Below are 17,976 nucleotides of genomic sequence, written 5' to 3'. Positions count from 1 at the left end.
ATAGATATTCATCTATCCCTAAACCGATCTACTTGCATCAAAAGTCTAGTGACGCAAAAAGGGCTAAAACCTGTTCACACTTGGGTTGGGATAAATAATGGAACGAGAGAAAATGGAGACCATTTTATGGGCTCCTGACCAATTTATCAATTTTGTTTTGGGGGGGGGAGTTGGCACTGATCTTAACTTTTCCTAGACATAATGTTTCCACCATCATTTCCTATGACCCAAAAGAGCTTCTGGACATCAGATCAGCTACCACTAACCTCCATTTGGACGAGGACTTTTACTTCAATCAGTCGGAGACGAAAGACATAATGATTATCGCGGACCAGGCCCAAATCCCTGACACTCGAAGAAGGAGACAGCGTTGTGTGGGATACCTGACGAGACTCTCTGGATACCTCCCTGAAGAAAAAACTGAGTTCCATTCGAGACTATACTATCAATGTGATCTGAAGAACTGTAATATCCTATGTTTCTATGAGTCGCGGCTGAACAAGGACATGGTAAATGTGTGTCTCTTTGTTAACAACTGGTGCACAATCTCTAATGTTAAGGAAGTCTCAAGGTTCTGCTCGCCTGAGTTAGAATACCTCATGATAAGCTGTAGACCAGATTATTTACAGAGAGAGTTTATCTATATTTTTCATAGCTACCTATTTACCACCACAAACCAATGCTGGCACTAAGACCGCACTTTAAAAGCTGCATAGGGCCATAAGCAAACAAGAAAATGCTCACTCAAAGGTGGGGCTCCTAGTGGCCAGTGACTTTAATGCAGGAAAATTGAAGTCCGTTTTACCCTAATTTCTACCAGCGTGCAACTAGAGTCTAGATCACCTTTACTCTACACACAGAGATGCATACAAAGCTCTCCCTCACCCTCCATTCGGCAAATGTGACCATAACTCTATCCTCCTGATTCCTGCTTACAAGCAAAAAATTAAACAGGAAGTAAGTACTAGTGACACGATCAATATGTAAGTCGTCCAACGAAACGGATGTTAATCTACAGGACTGTTTCGCTAGCACAGACTGGAATATGTTCCGGGATTCATCCGATGGCATTGAGGAGTTTACCACATTAGTAACCGTCATCAATAATAAGTGCATCTATGACGTTGTCTCCACAGTGACTGTACGTACATATCCCAACCAGAAGCCACAGATTACAGGCAACATATGCACTGAGCTAAAGGCCAGAGCTGCTTTCATGTAGCTGGACTCTAATCCTGACACATATAAGAAATCCTGCTACACCCTCTGATTAACCATCAAACAGGCAAAGCGACAATACAGAACCAAAATCAAATCCTACTACACCAGCTCTGACAGTCATTGGATGTGGTAGGGCGAGCATACTATCACAGATTACAAAGGGAAACCCAACCACAAGGTGTCCAGTGACGCGAGCCTACGAGATGAGCTAAATACCTTCTATTGGCACTTCAAGGCTAGCAAAACTGAACTATGCATGAGGGCACCAGCTGTTGTGTTCACGCTCTCCGTAGCCCATGCGAGTAAGTCCTTTAACCTCTTAGAACTCCCCCTCTATACTGCCCCCGTTGGAGAAAGTGCGTACCCATAGTAAACTGAAAATATTTTTTCCCAAAATTGCTAATATATGCATATAAAAATGATTATTGAATAGAAAACACTCTAAAGTTTCTAAAACCGTTTAAATTATGTCTGTATGTAAAGCAAAACTCTCAGGGCAGCCATTCTCCCAAACACTCTGTGAACAACAGAAAAGTTGGGTCAACTTTGACGTCATCGCCCCCACCCTTCCCAGGCAGCTACCGCTCCAGGAACAGTCTCTATCTGTTCAGTGCGATGCCTGCTTTCAAATGACACGTTCATTGTGAGAATCCCACGAGCCCTGCACGTTTGGCGGGCGAAATTGCTCGTGTCCCTCTGAAAATCATGCACTCTATTGCGCGCGGCCGATTTGGAGTACGTCTTTTTCCAAGATCCAGCATTTGAAGCCGGTTTGTCTGTTAGCGCTGTCCTTTGTTCTACATGCTAACAACATCATAAAGCTCGATTTTGCACATCGTTTGACCAGTTTAATCGACATATAATATGTAAATTGGAAGTTTTGATGCGCAAGAGTGCTGGACCAGAAGTCATTTTTGATGCATTTCAGCCGAAGCTGTTAGCATATGCTAATACAGGGACACACAACGTGAAACCAAATGATTTATTGGGTAAGTATGACTCCTTCTACGTCTTCTGATGGAAGAACATCAAAGGTAAGGGAATATTTATGTGGTTATTTTGGGTTTCTGTGGACTCCAAACGTAGAGGAGACATACTGCTAATATCTGAGCGCCGACTCATAGTATAGCCCAGTGAACGATGTCTGTAACGTTAAAAATAAATGTAATACAGCGGTTGCATTAAGAATAAGTGTATCTTTGTAAATATATGTAGAACATGTCTGTCGGAGCTATCATCATTTCTCCGGACATTTGAGTAGCATGTTTTTTTTTTAAATGTCGTCAACCGAGATTTATGGATATAAATGGCATATTATTGAAAAAAATTAAATGTACTGTGTAACATGTAATATTACTGTCATCTGATGAAGATTTTCAAAAGGTTAGTGAATTATTTATTTTTTAATCTTACTTTTAAATTTTATTTTTTCTGGGACAAAATGGCCGCCATTTTTCGGTGGTGATCTAATATAAATATGTGCTATGTTTTCGCCGTAAAACATTTTAGAAATCTGACTTGCTGGGTAGATTAACAAGATGTTTATCTTTCATTTGAGCTATTGGACTTGTTAATGTGTGGAGGGTAAATATTTTTAGGAATATTTTTTCGCATTGTGCGTTATGGTAATGAGCTTGAGCCGTAGTCACGATACCGGATCCGGGATGGGGAGCTCTAAGAGGTTTTAAACAGGTTAACATTCACAAGGCCGCAGGGCCAGATGGATTACCAGGACACATACTCAGAGCATGCGCTCACAAGCTGGCAAGTGTCTTCACTGATATGTTCAGACTCTCCCTGACCCAGTCCGTAATACCTACATGTTTCAAGCAGACCACCATAGTTCCTGTGCCCAAAAATGCCAAGGTAACCTGTCTAAATTACTATCACCCCGTAGAACTCACATATGTAGCCATGACATTCTTTGAAAGGCTGGTCATGGCTCATATCAACACCATCATCCCAGACACCATGGAATCCACTCCAATTCACATACGTTCTCAGATGGGAAAGGGCTGTGTGGAGTGCAATAGAGATTGCGTCATCTGTGGATCTGCTGTGGCAGTATGACAAATAACAGTTGATTCTATTTGATCAATTGCAGACACTCGATTTCTGAATTGTGCTTTTGGAAGTGCATTGTACTGTACAGCAGCATGTCCTGGATAGAGGGAGTTCAAACACACTTCCGGAAGCTCTATCTGGAGACCTACTTACTGCAATTGATTGACTGCCTTCCTCAGTATCTTATGACTGTTAGGAATGTTTTACATGCATTAGGTAGGTGAGTTTGTGGTGTGCTGAAGGCCATTAACATAACTGAGAGATGGTCTATATGTGAATGACGCATCACAAAGAATACACACATTTCACCGTTTGAAGGCTAAATTATTATGCCAGCTTATCCCCAAATGTACCTAAGGATACACAGAGCACAAAAGCTTCAGATATACCTAGACTGGCTAAATATAAAAGTTGTCAAGTACTTTGTGCATAAGCAGTGTGCTACCTTTCCCTTGAATAAGAACACAGAGGCTTGATGCAACTCTTCAGGTAATTACCGTTGAGAGGGAGAGGGGGTGGGAAGGGGGGGTTGTTTTGCAGTGCACTTGATGACTACTCCATGTTCTACCTATTTTCCATTTGAATAATTCTCTCTGCAGCTATTTGCGTCAATCAACGAGCCCCATCCCCAGGTTTCCCCACCCCATCCTCTCGTATCTTCAGAGTTAGAGTCGAGTTCTTCCCACCACCTTTTTTTTAGTAAAACTTGGGCTGAAGTCGATTCCATTGCAATTCAGTAAATATTGAGATTCCACAATTGAATGTTAATGTTTAATAAGGACTTTTGTCAGATTTTTTGGACCATTTTGTGGTACCTACCTCTTCTAGATTCATTTCATCTGGACTGTCCCAGGGTTTGAGATATTTTCCTGTGCGCTGTTTCTTCAGAGGCACCACCACTATGTAGTATCCCCTGGAAATGGGAGGAAAAGCAAGAAAACAACTGAATGACAAGGTATTTCAAGCTCTTCAAGGTCAAAGGTCATTGTCAGTTCACTCCATAAGATGTTTACAATACACCATTGTATTGTAAACAAAACAAACCAAGATCAAAGCTTTGAGCTTTATACACAAAAATGTATAGCGTCTCTGAGGAGCCTTATCCTGTAGGTGTAACAGGGTAGGAGGCGTGGAGGACAAGAGACAAAGATGACAAATGATCGCGCCATTAGCTAGTTACGCTAGCCCGTTATCATCAGAGAAGTCGGCGCACTGTTTTACCCGCGGGCTAATTAGTACCCCTCCGTGAGAGTGAGAAGAGGAGCTGGAATTAGAGGGATTTTCAACCCTCCATTGGGGCGACAAGGGAGATAAAGGCCTCTACCAGAGTTTTTTCAGGGCTTCTCCAGGCTGGGCACGGTGCTAGCTAGCGTCAGCCAGGAAGGCAGTGTGGTAGGCTGATGGGAAGCTAATTAGCTTAAGCACTGGCATAGGGGAGAGTGGGCTCGAGTGCGTCCAGCAAGATCAAAACCCTAGATTGGTTTGAAGTGCCAGATCTGCGCATTGGTCTTTTGACAACCCAGAGCTTAGTTGGAAAGGCTGAAAGAGACATTACAAGGCTTAATACTGGGGAGTGGGTTAAATTGGATGGGAGAATTCATTGTGTCATCTTCTCTCTGATGAACAGAGAACAATAAGAACAGGCTTGATACAATGCAATTAATGTAATATACAGGGTACACTACAGAAAGTGATGACCTCTTCAGTGCTGATGTTCTGACCTTTCAAACAGTATTAAAAAATAAAGTGCCACAAAATCTGGCAGTGTCAAATCTTGCCCCTTTCACTTATTGAGAGGAAAAATAAGCTTAAATGGTATCCTGCTGATATAATTGAACCCAAAGACGAGCTCAAGGTAAATAAATGGATTAGGGCAGCCACCGAGGCAATTGAATTAAGTAAATTCAAATTAGTCTAAATAGCCAGCTCTATAAATACAAGTCTGCAATTATCCATTAGCATTAGCGTTAGTTTTAATCCCCGCCACTCACCTGACTTTCTCTGAAGTCTGGACTGAGGGCAGCTCCACAGAGACCATGCCATCCAAGTTGGTCTTGCCAATCAGGTAGGGCTTGGTGCGCAGGATGTCCGGGGCGGTCATGGTGGAGACGCGGTGCTGGAGACCGCCGGCACTGTTGCCCCGGTTGGTCAGCAGGAAGGAGTACTGCGTCCCGGCCTGCAGACCCGTGATAAGCTTCTGAGTGAGCTTGCCATCCACCTCCACGCTCTGGCCATTGTCATAGAGGATCTGTATTTGCAATGGTAGGAGAGTGTGTGTGAATGTTGAGGAGATGCACTAATCCAACATATGAGGTCTGTTTAGTCAGGGAAATGTCCGGACTTGTTCAGATATTTCTGTGACTACTATATTTTTGGCTCATGTCACTTGATATTTTCTGGATCCTCGACCATTGTTATTAAAATATGGAAGATAATCAAAAAACTCTTACTGTGAAGGGCTGAGCTGCGTTATAGTTGTCTGGGATCTCCCAGGTGAGGAGCACAGATGTCTTCATGGCAGCTTTCACATGAAAGTTTTTTGCAAACACTGCTAAAAGAAAGGGGGAGCAGATGATTTAGACACAAAACAAACATAACCCTCCTTAAAGGATTCCAGAGCAATAAACCTCTTACCTGAACATGTTTCTCTTTACAAGCAGTCTGAAACCAGCACTAGTGTGGTCTTAGCAGGGTTACAGTGCTGCCATCTTACCTTTGCTTTCTTTTATCTTACCTTTTTATTAACAGGAGCCCTTTATAATCTACAGACTCACCTTTGGCTTAGCTGACAACACATGGGACACATATACTTACTCCACCTGTTCATGATATCTTTCTTTCTTATTGGGTGGGAGGGCTATGTATACATACAGCAGATTTTTTGACCAATCATGAGATCAGTAATCCCATTCTGTTTGTTCTTCTGCCACTAAAGCTTGACGAGGTGGTAGCTGTTGATGGTGGTTGTGGAGTGAAGTTGGATTGGGGGGCGGGAGGGGGAATTGGGGTGGGGTCCTACCTTGATCCAAGGGCTGTGTCCTGAACTGGACACTGGGACTATAGGGGCCGGAGCCCTTGCTGGTGAAGGCACACATTTTGATATCGTAAGTGGTGTCAGCCTTGAGGCCGTTCAGGGTGACGGTGGACTCTGGGGCGGTGATGAAGAGTTCTGAGGACTCCGAGGGCTATTGATGTCCTTGTGCTGCAGGGCGTACTTCACGATAATGCCGTTGCGCTCCGCCAGTAACAGGGGATTCCAATTCACCTGAATGGTGGTGGTAGTGCCACCCTCGGCCGCAATGCTTTGTGGGAAGCCGCTAGGCACATCTTCAGGAGTGTTGATCTCTTTTACTGTCTCCTCGCCAAAGCCCACCTTGTTGCGGGCAGACAAGCGGAATGTGTATGATGCCCCCTTGTGGATCTCTTTGGTGGTGTAGTGGTTCTCGCGCTCAGGGAACTCGATGATGGTCAGGGGGTCGATATCTTTGCGGCCAAAGCGAAGGCGGTAGCCCTGCAGGGGGCCGTGGGTTAACGTCGGAGGGTGCCACTGGAGGAGGGCAGTGCCCATGTTGGTAGGGCTGACCATGAGTCGTGGTTTTTCAGGTACTAAGAGACAAAATAACAAATTCAATACAAATTCAATACAAATACCGACAGACATTATGACAATTTTGAGAGGATGATGACAACCCAAAAACAACCCAAGCCATAATCCCTGACATAGTACAATCTGATCTCCTTTCCAACTCATAACAGTGTTAAGGGTTACCACTGGCTGATGTTGTTATGTGTAAAGTGTTAAGCCACCAAGAGAGCAGCATATAGCTAACACCCTGTTTGCATAAATGCTAATGCTGTTTGCTTTGATACCTACCAATATGGCCTCCCTTTTAAGCATTTACTGAGTAAAGGCTCCCATCCTCTCCCCAATACACACACACACACTAGCCATCTGTATCTGTACGCCAGGCAGGTGCGGCATGAAAGGCTTTTCAGACGGATTAGACGACAGCGCAATTATGTCTCACACACACAGCAAAGTATTTCTGAATTGCCATTTGGATTCTGTCATGCTGCTCTCTCAAAAGAAACCAATGAGAGCTGAACAGACCATCGGGCTGCCTTCAATTTGGAAGTATTTTTCTTCCCCCATTTCCCCACCTCATTTTTTCATTAGTTCCTTAACCCCTGTGAGCATTCCAATGTCAGAATGGGGGGGTGAGCGGAATTACAATTGTTGTTATAATTGAGGTGGCAATTAGCCACATTCACACTTTAATAGCCGTGGGCGGAAAGGTTTGCTTAGCACCATTTTTTTGGGCTTCCTTTCACTGGGTGCAATTTCACAGCTTTCTACAGGACAAATGCATTTTTGGATGATCACAGGGTACATTAACAGCGGTGACAGGTCCCTTACCTGCGCCAGTGGTGGTGATCAGCTTGGGCTTGCTGCGAGCGCCGTCTCCCTTTGTCGTGTAGGCTGCCATGGCAACCGAGTACGTGCTCTCAGCCTGCAGCTCTGAGATGACCATTTCCTGTAGAAGAATAGCGATTTGTATTTGTTTTACTCTTGCTTGAGATTTTACTGCAATTTGGGCATAAGAGGGGGAGTGATGAGGGATGTTGTGTAATATTAAGATCACTATACAAAGGACCAAACTAATGTACATTTGTGTACATGAATTTATGCTGTAACTCATTGATTCAGAGGACATACATTATCTCACAGATATTATCTCACTAAATAGCAAATAACTGACAATAAACATGGTTGGTAAAACAACGGTTCTGTTATATAGTATTTAAAACTATAGCCTAGTTGCCACATCATCCTTCGCTCCATGCATACGATCTGGACTGGTGGACCATAAGCCTAAAGTTTCATTACTCATATGTACAGGATACACATGGTATACATTGTCCAAAGAAATGCTTACTTGCACCCCATGCATTGGAAGGGAGAGGGTGTAAGTAGTGCAGTACCAATGGTACCTTATTATCATCTTATTATTTGTGATGTGCTCGGCTCTGCAATAAACTAGGTTCCCCAATCAAAAATCTTGCTTATTATAATCAACACCGCTAAGAAACTATGCATAGCCTCATAATATTGAATATGGATTCCTGCTAGTCATGCCATTCCACTTCAATTTACGAGTACAAAACAAGTAGTGTATGTTTTGTCTTTTTGTCTTAGCGGGATTCAGAGGAGTCAGGAGGTGATGTGAGGTTCATAACAATCAAAACCGAGGGGAGGTCATGAACAGAGGAGACAGAGCATGCAGGGGAACGAAGGAGGAATGGGATTAACACTGTATCAGGTCTCTGTATCTACTCACATGTTCAGTTGAGTCATCATATTCCCACTGATTACGATTTGAGATGAGTGGAAACAAGAAACAAAACAAAGACTAAGTACAGAGTCACCGGTCACTAGTAAGATAGTAGAGACTAGAGAGAGTTGTTGAATAGTTGCCACAGACAAGACACATACTGTATATCATACTGACTGATGATTTTACCCTTAAGAGATGTCATTCACTGACCCCCAATAAGTTCTTGATTATGTCAGTTCCATTGAATTTACAGATGTGTGATCCATTGGATCTAAATTAAGGCCCCAAAGCTCCTGTGATTGTCTCAACCAGATATTGAGAGTAACATAGGAGGAGTCACATACTGTGTAGGTCTATTTATAGACATGTGTAGACAATGTGTATTTTATCATAGATATACTCAATGGGTTTCAAACGGTCCTGAGAACAATTATACTGAACAAAAATATAAACGTGTTGATCCCATGTTTCATGAGCTGAAATAAAATATCCCAGAAATGTTCCATACGCACAACAAGCTTATTTCACACAATGTTTGTGCACAAATTTGTTTACATCCCTGTTAGTGAGCATTTCTCATTTGCCAAGGTAATCCATCCACCTAACAGGTGTGACATGTCAAGAAGCTGATTAAACAGCATGGTCATTACACAGGTGCACCTTGTGCTGGGGACACCGTAAGGTCCCTCTAAAATGTGCAGTTTTGTCACACAACACAATGCCACAGATGTCTCAAGTTTTGAGGGAGTGTGCAATTGGCATGCTGACTGCAGGAATGTCCACAGAGCTGTTGCCAGCTAATTCAATGATAGTTCCTCTACCATAAACTGTCTCCAACATCATTTTAGAGAATTTGGCAGTACGTCCAACTGGCCTCACAACCGCAGACCACATGTAACCATGCCAGCCTAGGACCTCCACATCTGGCTTCTTCACCTACGGGATCGTCTGAGACCTGCCACCCAAAAAGTTGATGAAACTGAGGAGTATTTCTGTCTATAATAAAGCCCTTTTCGACTGGAAAAACTCTGATTGGCTGGGCCTGGCTCCCCAGTGGGTGGACCTGGATCCCAAATGTGTGGGCATATGCCCTCCTAGGGCCACCCATGGCTGTGCTCCTGCCCAGTCATGTGAAATCCATAGATTAGTGCCTAATGAATTTATTTCAGTTGACGGATTTCCTTATATGAACTGTAACTCAGTAAAATTGTCGAAATTGTTGCATGTTTCGTTAATATTTTTGTTCAGTATTATTTGTGTCATAAGGTTTAACCATATCATAAAAATGTGTGGTTTTAACATCACTTTATACTGCTTAGTATCATATCCTTTATGTAATTTTACCCTGGCAGGTGTGACTCTTATCCTCTGCTATACTTGTGTCAACTAACATCTCAAGGCGAGAGGATGTGCGAGTTTGGAGAGGGAAGCGGAGGAGGAGGGTGCTTACCTGCGCATCCTCGATCAAGATGTCCTTGATGCCTGGCTGTCCCATGGGTTCCCCATTAACCATCCTGACATAGTGCACCTGGTACCCTCGAATCTGCCCGTGCTGCTTGGTGGGCATCGGCGAGCGCCAGATCACTTTAATTGATGTGGAGTTGACAGCCTCCACCTCGACTTTACGAGGTGGGCCGCTGGGAACTGGAGGAACACCATGGGATAAAAGAAAGAAGGTCAAGATTATAGAGGACCCCTTCTTCCCGTTTTAATTCCTGTCCAACTCCAAAGAGCAAAATGCTGAGGTGAAAAAATCTAGAAAAGGGGAGCGAGCATACTGCAACAAGCACTGTATGACATCAATATTTCAACAACGGCACGGGAAAAGAAAAACAAACCCAAAAAAAGGTCTGACAACTGACCTAATCTGGAAACATCAAAAAAATGGAAGTAGTGGATTAAAAACATGGAATAAAAATGTGTTTGTCAAAATAGAAAAGAGCCAAAGGGAATGCTTCAAAAGTTTGAAGCACCCTGCAAGAATTTTGGCTATGAAGCGTGAAGAAAAAATGAAATTGAAAAAAATATCGTTGTTTTAGGCCATTAAAAATATACCTTCCAAAGTGTGTCCTTTCCACTGTCCATAACTTGCCATTCAGTCAAGTTTATAAAAAAAAGTTAAAACTAAAAGTTTTTTTCTCATAAAAACGTTTGGGACTGGAAGTCAAAAGGCCTGAAGTGCTTCCGTGCAGGAGAAAAATGCCATACCATATGTTGAAATTGAGTAAAAGCATAAAAGGATAAAGGCTGAAAAATACTGATAAAAAGTTAATTGAGATTTACAAAAAAGTCAGTCGCAATCTGTTCAGTAAAAAAAAACAAAGTTGCATGAGTTAGGAGTCAGCTTTGTTAGAAACAGGAGGAAGAAGCAGGGAGGGATGTTAGGTCAGAGGGACTGTAGATGCTGTTAGACAGTATCTAAAGGGGGTTAGAGGTTAGACTGGATTTGCAACAGGGCAGCGGTTTCAGAAAAACATACCATCCTCCTCGGTGCGAATAAGTTGTGGTAAACTTTCAGGTCCTTCACCGACATCTGTGTGAGCAGTCACTGTCACACGGTATTCGGTCCATTTTTCCATGTTTTCCAAGAGGTACTGGGCGCTTTCGGGAGGGATGTCGGATATTTGTCGGATGGTGGTGTCCTCCCCTTCAGTGGCAGCGTATTGGATGGCATACTTGGTTATGATCCCATTCTGTAACTCCGTAGGGGGCGGCCGCCAACTTACCAGGACATTGGTGGAGCTGGGGCTAGAGCACTTCACATCCTGAGGTGGGGCTGAGGGCTCTGATTGGAGGAGTGGATTTGAGGACGAGCAGGGTTTGGTTTGATTGGATCAACCATTTCAGTTGGGGTGTTGTTTTATTTTGTTTGTTTCGAGGGGTGTCACAGGTAGGTTGAAGTTTTTTGGGGTTGGGATGATGGTGGTGGAAACGAACAAACAATTAAAAAAAGGGAAAGGGAAAATAAATATGACACAAAATGAGGACGAACCACAAGGACTGAAACAATGTTTGCAAAGAAATGGTATCAAAGGTCAATGAGGTTTCCCAAATTAACACGAGACAAAAGGCAAAGACAAAAGACTAACACTTTTTAAAACAAGGTCAACTCAATAAATAAAATCACACACACTGAGGATGTATGGATGGGGTTGTCATGAGATAATAGAACACCTTCAAAATAGGTAACCTACCTTTGTAAATAATACCTTACATATTCATTCCTAAAAGCTGTTATCAGTCTAGAGCTTCATATCTTGGATTTATAAGCATGACTAAAACTCACATTTAATATAAACGTATCCAATTACTGCTCAGTAAAAGTTCACTGGATCACATAAAATCCAAATAAAATCAAACAAATATCAAACATTGAGCAAGCAGTTACCACGAATCCAAAAACATAAAGGTTGATGCTTCAACTCTAGCAAAGTGTAAAAAGTTGTATTGGTCACCAACCTTTCCGAAGCCTGTTGGTTTGTGGTAAAAGCCTGACTGTACAGCAGAGAACTTCCCAAGGAGATATGAATGACTTTTCAAAGTCTCAATGCAGACATCTTTTCTTGGTACCTCCCATCGAGTTTGGACTTTTTGAACTTAATACCTACCTGTTCTCTGTTCTTTTTTGTCTTACACAGACCTCGGGTTTATTTTAAATATCTAAATACACTATGTTTTTGTCCTTAGCTTTCAATTTGGTGCCTTGACAAATTGGTCAATACTTTAGTAATTTCAATAAACCTGAGGGTTTATTGTGTGTAAAATAAGGTAATTCTCTATCGTCAGTGATACTACTTGCTTTTGAGCTTTCTACAGTATTTGTAGTCTATCCAATTTTGTATTTTATTCTTTTGTTAAGGGGTTGGCATCACCAATGATTAATTATACTGAGAAAGGGAAACTCCACTGACCTCCAGATAAAAGGTGCAGAATTGTATTTCCATAGAAAGCTCAGTCTCAATACGCAAATATTCTGACGTGGCTGACACGCAAAGTCAAGAGACAAGGCTTTTAATAGTGGGATAACATGCCCTTCCCCTAATCAAAACTGTCAGACAGTCAGACAAAGAGAAAATTGAAATTGAAATGAATAATTCACATGTCTATTATTGGCCTTAGTGGGGATGTTTTGCACATCAAAGGTGTTGAAGAGGAGTAGCTTCTGTAGAAAGTGTGACCTTGTCAGTTGACTTCACAGGAGATCCCTGGTGAACGCTGTCCATGCAGCTATTTGAAAGTGAATAGGTGCATGGTCAGGTTCCAAACACCCCGTTTCAGCTCCAATCGCTGCAGAACTTGTCAATTTTCAAAGTCACCCACCTCTTTCGATTACATACATTTTTTTATTAAAAGTCATCCACCTCTTTCAATGACATTTACTTTGTATCATGTCATGAACATGTTTTTGGCAAAAGGTTGTAGAATTAGCATTTGCAATTCTAAATTGGCAAAGGTAGATGCGTTTGAAAATTGATTTGATTTTTCTCTCTCCAAGGTGTTTCCACATCCAGTGGTAAACTGTCTGGCCAGAGATTAGATATGGAAGAGGACCTACGTGTTTGAGGGGTTTCTGCAGAGATCTCGTTGGTGTAGGCTCCGATACCATGCTTACTGCGCGCGGCTAGCTGGAAAGTATAAGTAGTGAAGGGTTTCAAGTCCTTCAGCAGGTATGTGGTGGTTGGTTCAAAGCTGATTCGTTTCTGTTGAGATAATGGTATGTCATCAGATCAGAACATTAAGAAAAAGGTATACCATTGGGTGTAAGATACATTGGGCCAGTATAGCTAGCCATATATTGAATATGAGAAACCAGTTACCTCCTCCTTGTCGTCCCCCTTCTTGTACAGAAGTTCATATCCCATAATTTGATTGTCTTGTCCGGTCTGTGCAGGGGCTATCCACGATAGTAGTATACTTGTTTCGGATTTGGCTTCCCCTTTGAAGTCGGTCGGTTGAGAGGGGACTGGGAAAGCAATACAAATACACATTTGGTCCACTACACCAATGCTACTCATTGTCACTTCCATCGTACCTCTGCTAAAACATATTTGACGAGTGCTGCTGCTGGTACTGCTGTGGCTACTTTTACTAATAATAACATTGGTAGTAACCTGTTATTAATACATGATTTCTATTACCTGTCATTGCTAATATTGCTTTATATATTTGAATGAAGTAAACAAGGCCCCAATCTTCTTTATTAAACTGTGATTTCTGTCATTCAGACTGGCAAATTAAAAAGGAAATTGCTCGGCACTCAAGAGCCAAGAGATTTCAGGTGTTTACAGCTGTGGTCAAAGATGAAGAGACTTTTATCTGACTAACAGGACAGAGTGAGTGAAGTGTTTTCCCAGAAAGACACTTAGCTGTCGAATTAGCCTGTTGATACTCTCCATTGCAGAGTTGGTTGATGCGCTTGTTTACTCATAACTCAAACATTGCAGAGCTTCAGCTCCTACAATAATGTATTGACTAGCTCACATACAGTTAATGTTATTGTCCATGTAAAGGCTTTGGTCCAAACAAAATCACACAAAAAGCCGGCTACACACAGATCTTACCCCCTGTCTTGGCAATGATCTGGAGATCTGCAGACAGAGGTCCATCGCCCACCGACGTGTAGGCCAGGACCTTAATGTAATAGGTCTTGTTAGGGATGAGGCCTTGAATAGTGAGGAAGTTTGACCCACGCACTATCTGCTTCTCCCACAAGTTGACGTGCTGGGCAGAGTCCATGGTGTAGTACACACGGTAGCCCATAATCTGCCCATTGGCCTCCTCTGGTTCGTCCCAGTGGATGATGGCTGTGGTGGCACTGAGCATACGACCCCTGACCTGCCTGGGCGCCGTGCTAGGTGCCTGCTCGGCCGTCTTGGCTTCGATGCCATCGCTGGGCGGCCCACGCCCGATGTTGTTCACCGCCACCACTCGGAACTCGTAGTCCGAGTAGGGACTGAGGCCACCCACGCTGTATCGAGTGGTGGCCACGCCGTCGATCTCCTTGTATGTGTCCTCTGAGATCTTGGACTTGTGCTGGATGATGTAGTAGGAGACTGGCTCAGGGTTGCCTGAGTCCCATGTCAGCGTGATGCTGGTGGCCGTGCGCTCCGTCACCAAGGGAATGCCGGGCGGCTTGGGCAATGCTGGAATAACAAACAAATACGATATGATTTAAAATATGCATGCTCAATATACATGGTTAATCTACAAATGACTATAATGTACAAATAACAGTTGTGGGCCAAATTCCTGTGGAATAACACCGCTATTTATTTGTTATAAAGAAGAGAATATTGGTGACTTATTCGTGACTTATCCAAGGAAAACGGGATATCCTCACGTGAAACTTATAATAACTAACAATAGACAGAAGCCTTGAACATTTCATATGAATTCCTCAGGCATTATCACATTTCCATAAATAGGCTGGCTGTGCAACGATAACAATAATAGCATTCCTACCCTTCATACTGTAGATTAATTTTCAGACTGTACATTATAAAAGGTCATATTTGTTTTAACCTTGCCTTACTTATTAGTATGCCACGTCAGTGCATTATAACCATATTTGAACTATTGTAAAACTGATAAAGGGCCAAAAGTCCTGGAAGCCTCCCAAGTACAACAAAAGACGTGCTTTTCTCTGCTGTTACACCGGTGGCATGAATTGAAAGACATGAGAGCGATGGATTCTCGTTATATGCCACCTCTAATGTAGAATCTGGAATCTCTCTCTCTAGTATGCAGCGGAGGAGATATGATTACACTCCGATAAGAACCCTGCCTTCTGAGAAGACCAAACAATACCCACTGTGCACGCACGCACGCACACACACACAGGGTTCTTTAGCTGTCATCAGGTTGAACCCTTTTGGGTTCCATGTAGAACTCCCCATGTTTAACTCCCCTGGTTGAAAGATAACCCTTTCACTGATTCTCAATCTAGCATCTAATGCACTGAGGCTGATGTCAACATATCCCAGGCTTTAGGAACCCTCCTTCTGAGGCCAACAAAACATGACAGGAAGAAGTAAACGGGTGCTACCTTTCACCGTGATCTGCGCCACCGCCTCAATAACCCCGAGAGTGGACATGGCTACGCAGGTATAGTTGTTAGACTGGCGGACGTCAGTGAGCTCCAAAACGTTTCGCCCTATGGGCATGTCGTCCTCGGGCGTCAGGTCTTCGGCTCCCAGCATCCATTTGACGTAGGGCATGGGGGAGCCCACAGCCACACAGGTGATGTTGACGCTGCCTCCAGGCATGATCTCATTGTCCGTAGGCGGGATGGAGAACCGCGGGGGCACCCGGCGCACTACAGAAGACAGAGGGTAGGGGTAACAACTCATACAAGCTGCACAAGGCCAAGGTTTCCCATCAACGGCCGAGAAAAAAAGAAACTCATAAGTCATATACAAGGATAACAAATATATTTACAACTTGCCAGAAATTTTACTTTTATATCTAATGTAATATATTTAGACACAGATCTTTTATTCTGTGATGGTTGGATGGAGAATAAAACACACAGTTTCACACACAACTCGGTCCAGGCCTAGCAGGGCTCAGAGATGGGACTAGCTACGGACTAACAATCACAAACACCATGCATAAATGATACCATTCATACAGGTATAAAGAGAACAGCACAGAGGAACTGGAGGGTCGACAGCATGCCAGAGTGAAGTGATCAAGAGAACAACTTCAATGCTGCGTTCTTCCAGTTGATGTGGCGTAAATGTGCCGCGTCACATTCTCACATCACACATACAGATGCTCCGTGGTGGAGACACATCCAACTATGGTACAAGTACATGGAATATGGTGCAACTCTGCTTCTCAGATCAAAAAAGTGGATACACGTTCCAAAATAACCACGTTCGAAGTAGAAACTAAAACCAAATCAAAATTTGAAACCGATCCAAAAACAAATTGATTGAAAATAAATGATGCAGCACTATGCACATGGAAAGATACAAGGCCGGGTCCTGTCATGGGGGCTTGGGCTCTCTGTCATGCAAATGGGAAGATACAAGGCCGGGCCTGTCGTGGGGGCTTGGGCTCTCTGTCATGCACACAAGCACATAGCTGGCTTGGAAAGGCAACCATGGTTGGGAATGGGAAGGAGAGAGAAGGATTGAGAGGGAAAATAAATACTAACACAGACATACAAAAAACAGATATCAAACATGGGGAGGGTGCCTAGGGTTAGGCTGGCAGCTTTGGGTTGCACGGAAATAAACACGACTGGCTATTATTAAGATAGAGTTGCCAGGGCAGGACGAATGGACAGCGTCACTGAACAGATATGGGGAGGTGCTAGTGTGACAGGAGAGGACAGGGAGAGGCAAAGGAGTCATCTTAACACAAATCACAATGTTTTCTGAGGTTTGACTTAGGTAGTTAACCACACATGATTCAAACACACCATATAAGGTAAGAGGATTTAAGGGACAGGGACTGGAGAAGGGGTATAAGAATACAGGAACTGGGTTTGGATTTTAATACATTTCTAAGGATGAATGATATTAAAGGAACGAAGTCAGTGTTACTGCTTATAGTACTCAGAATGAATAAAGGCCCCAATAGACCAATCTCCTTGGATACTCAGAGACGTAATGGTGGGAGTATTTGGGGAATGTTGTTTGCTCTTCCATGCGCCTTGGAAAGATGAATCACTCTGGTGCTTTGGCGGTGAACCTCGGTGATACTAATAAAGAGTGAAACACTCCCATCTTCCCAATCCCTTTTAATTAAAATTAAACAAGCTTCTCTCTCGAATATGGGGCACAAAGATGAGACTTGACTAATGTAATGGCAAGAGCCATTGGATTTTCTCGCTGTATGTGGCCATTAATATACATTAACATGATGTGATGTAAAACTGAGCGTTAGCTAAAATAGCATTGTTGGCTAATAGCATTGTTTGCTAACGCTGCAAGCCTGAATCTACATGTAGCATTACCGAACGTGTTCAACCGCATTCACATTTCATACAGCACATTCTGCTAAGCAGATTGTTCCTCTCCAGAGAGAAGGAATTTCAGAGAACTCCTTGCATTATTAAATACAACTTATAACTCGCTTAATATTTAATTAATATCCAATTGGATCACAATCCACCAAGACATAATATTATCATACTCATTTGAATATCATTACATTTGTCAAGTCTTGCGCCTATTGCCACAAATACATTATGCTTTCATCTCACAAGGCTATGCTACCTTAACAGCTGAGAGCTAGACCTCGCCACTGACTATAACAAAGGAGAATTTATATATATATATTTCTCTGACACTATGACGAAGAGTAATAGAGGGAACATTTTCATCCAGTCTTAGTTAGTCAAATG

At 42.8% G+C, this 17,976-nt stretch overlaps 1 protein-coding gene across 1 annotated transcript in view; it reads right to left on the bottom strand.

The window, feature by feature from the left end:
• Window positions 1-17,976, bottom strand: part of LOC115138079 (receptor-type tyrosine-protein phosphatase delta-like) — a 206,512-nt gene that overhangs the window by 57,640 nt on the left and 130,896 nt on the right. The window contains 13 exon segments of the mRNA XM_065025473.1: window positions 4,105-4,198; window positions 5,277-5,533; window positions 5,736-5,833; window positions 6,305-6,472; window positions 6,475-6,891; window positions 7,703-7,820; window positions 8,625-8,651; window positions 10,072-10,265; window positions 11,101-11,406; window positions 13,177-13,321; window positions 13,439-13,584; window positions 14,183-14,764; window positions 15,667-15,936. Coding sequence (XP_064881545.1) covers window positions 4,105-4,198; window positions 5,277-5,533; window positions 5,736-5,833; window positions 6,305-6,472; window positions 6,475-6,891; window positions 7,703-7,820; window positions 8,625-8,651; window positions 10,072-10,265; window positions 11,101-11,406; window positions 13,177-13,321; window positions 13,439-13,584; window positions 14,183-14,764; window positions 15,667-15,936 — 2,822 coding nt within the window.

Source organism: Oncorhynchus nerka, linkage group LG12, assembly GCF_034236695.1.
Source record: "Oncorhynchus nerka isolate Pitt River linkage group LG12, Oner_Uvic_2.0, whole genome shotgun sequence".
In the NCBI taxonomy this organism is placed as follows: domain Eukaryota; kingdom Metazoa; phylum Chordata; class Actinopteri; order Salmoniformes; family Salmonidae; genus Oncorhynchus; species Oncorhynchus nerka.
The sequence above is the reverse complement of the archived record's forward strand: the minus strand, read 5'-3'. Positions and strand labels throughout refer to the sequence as shown.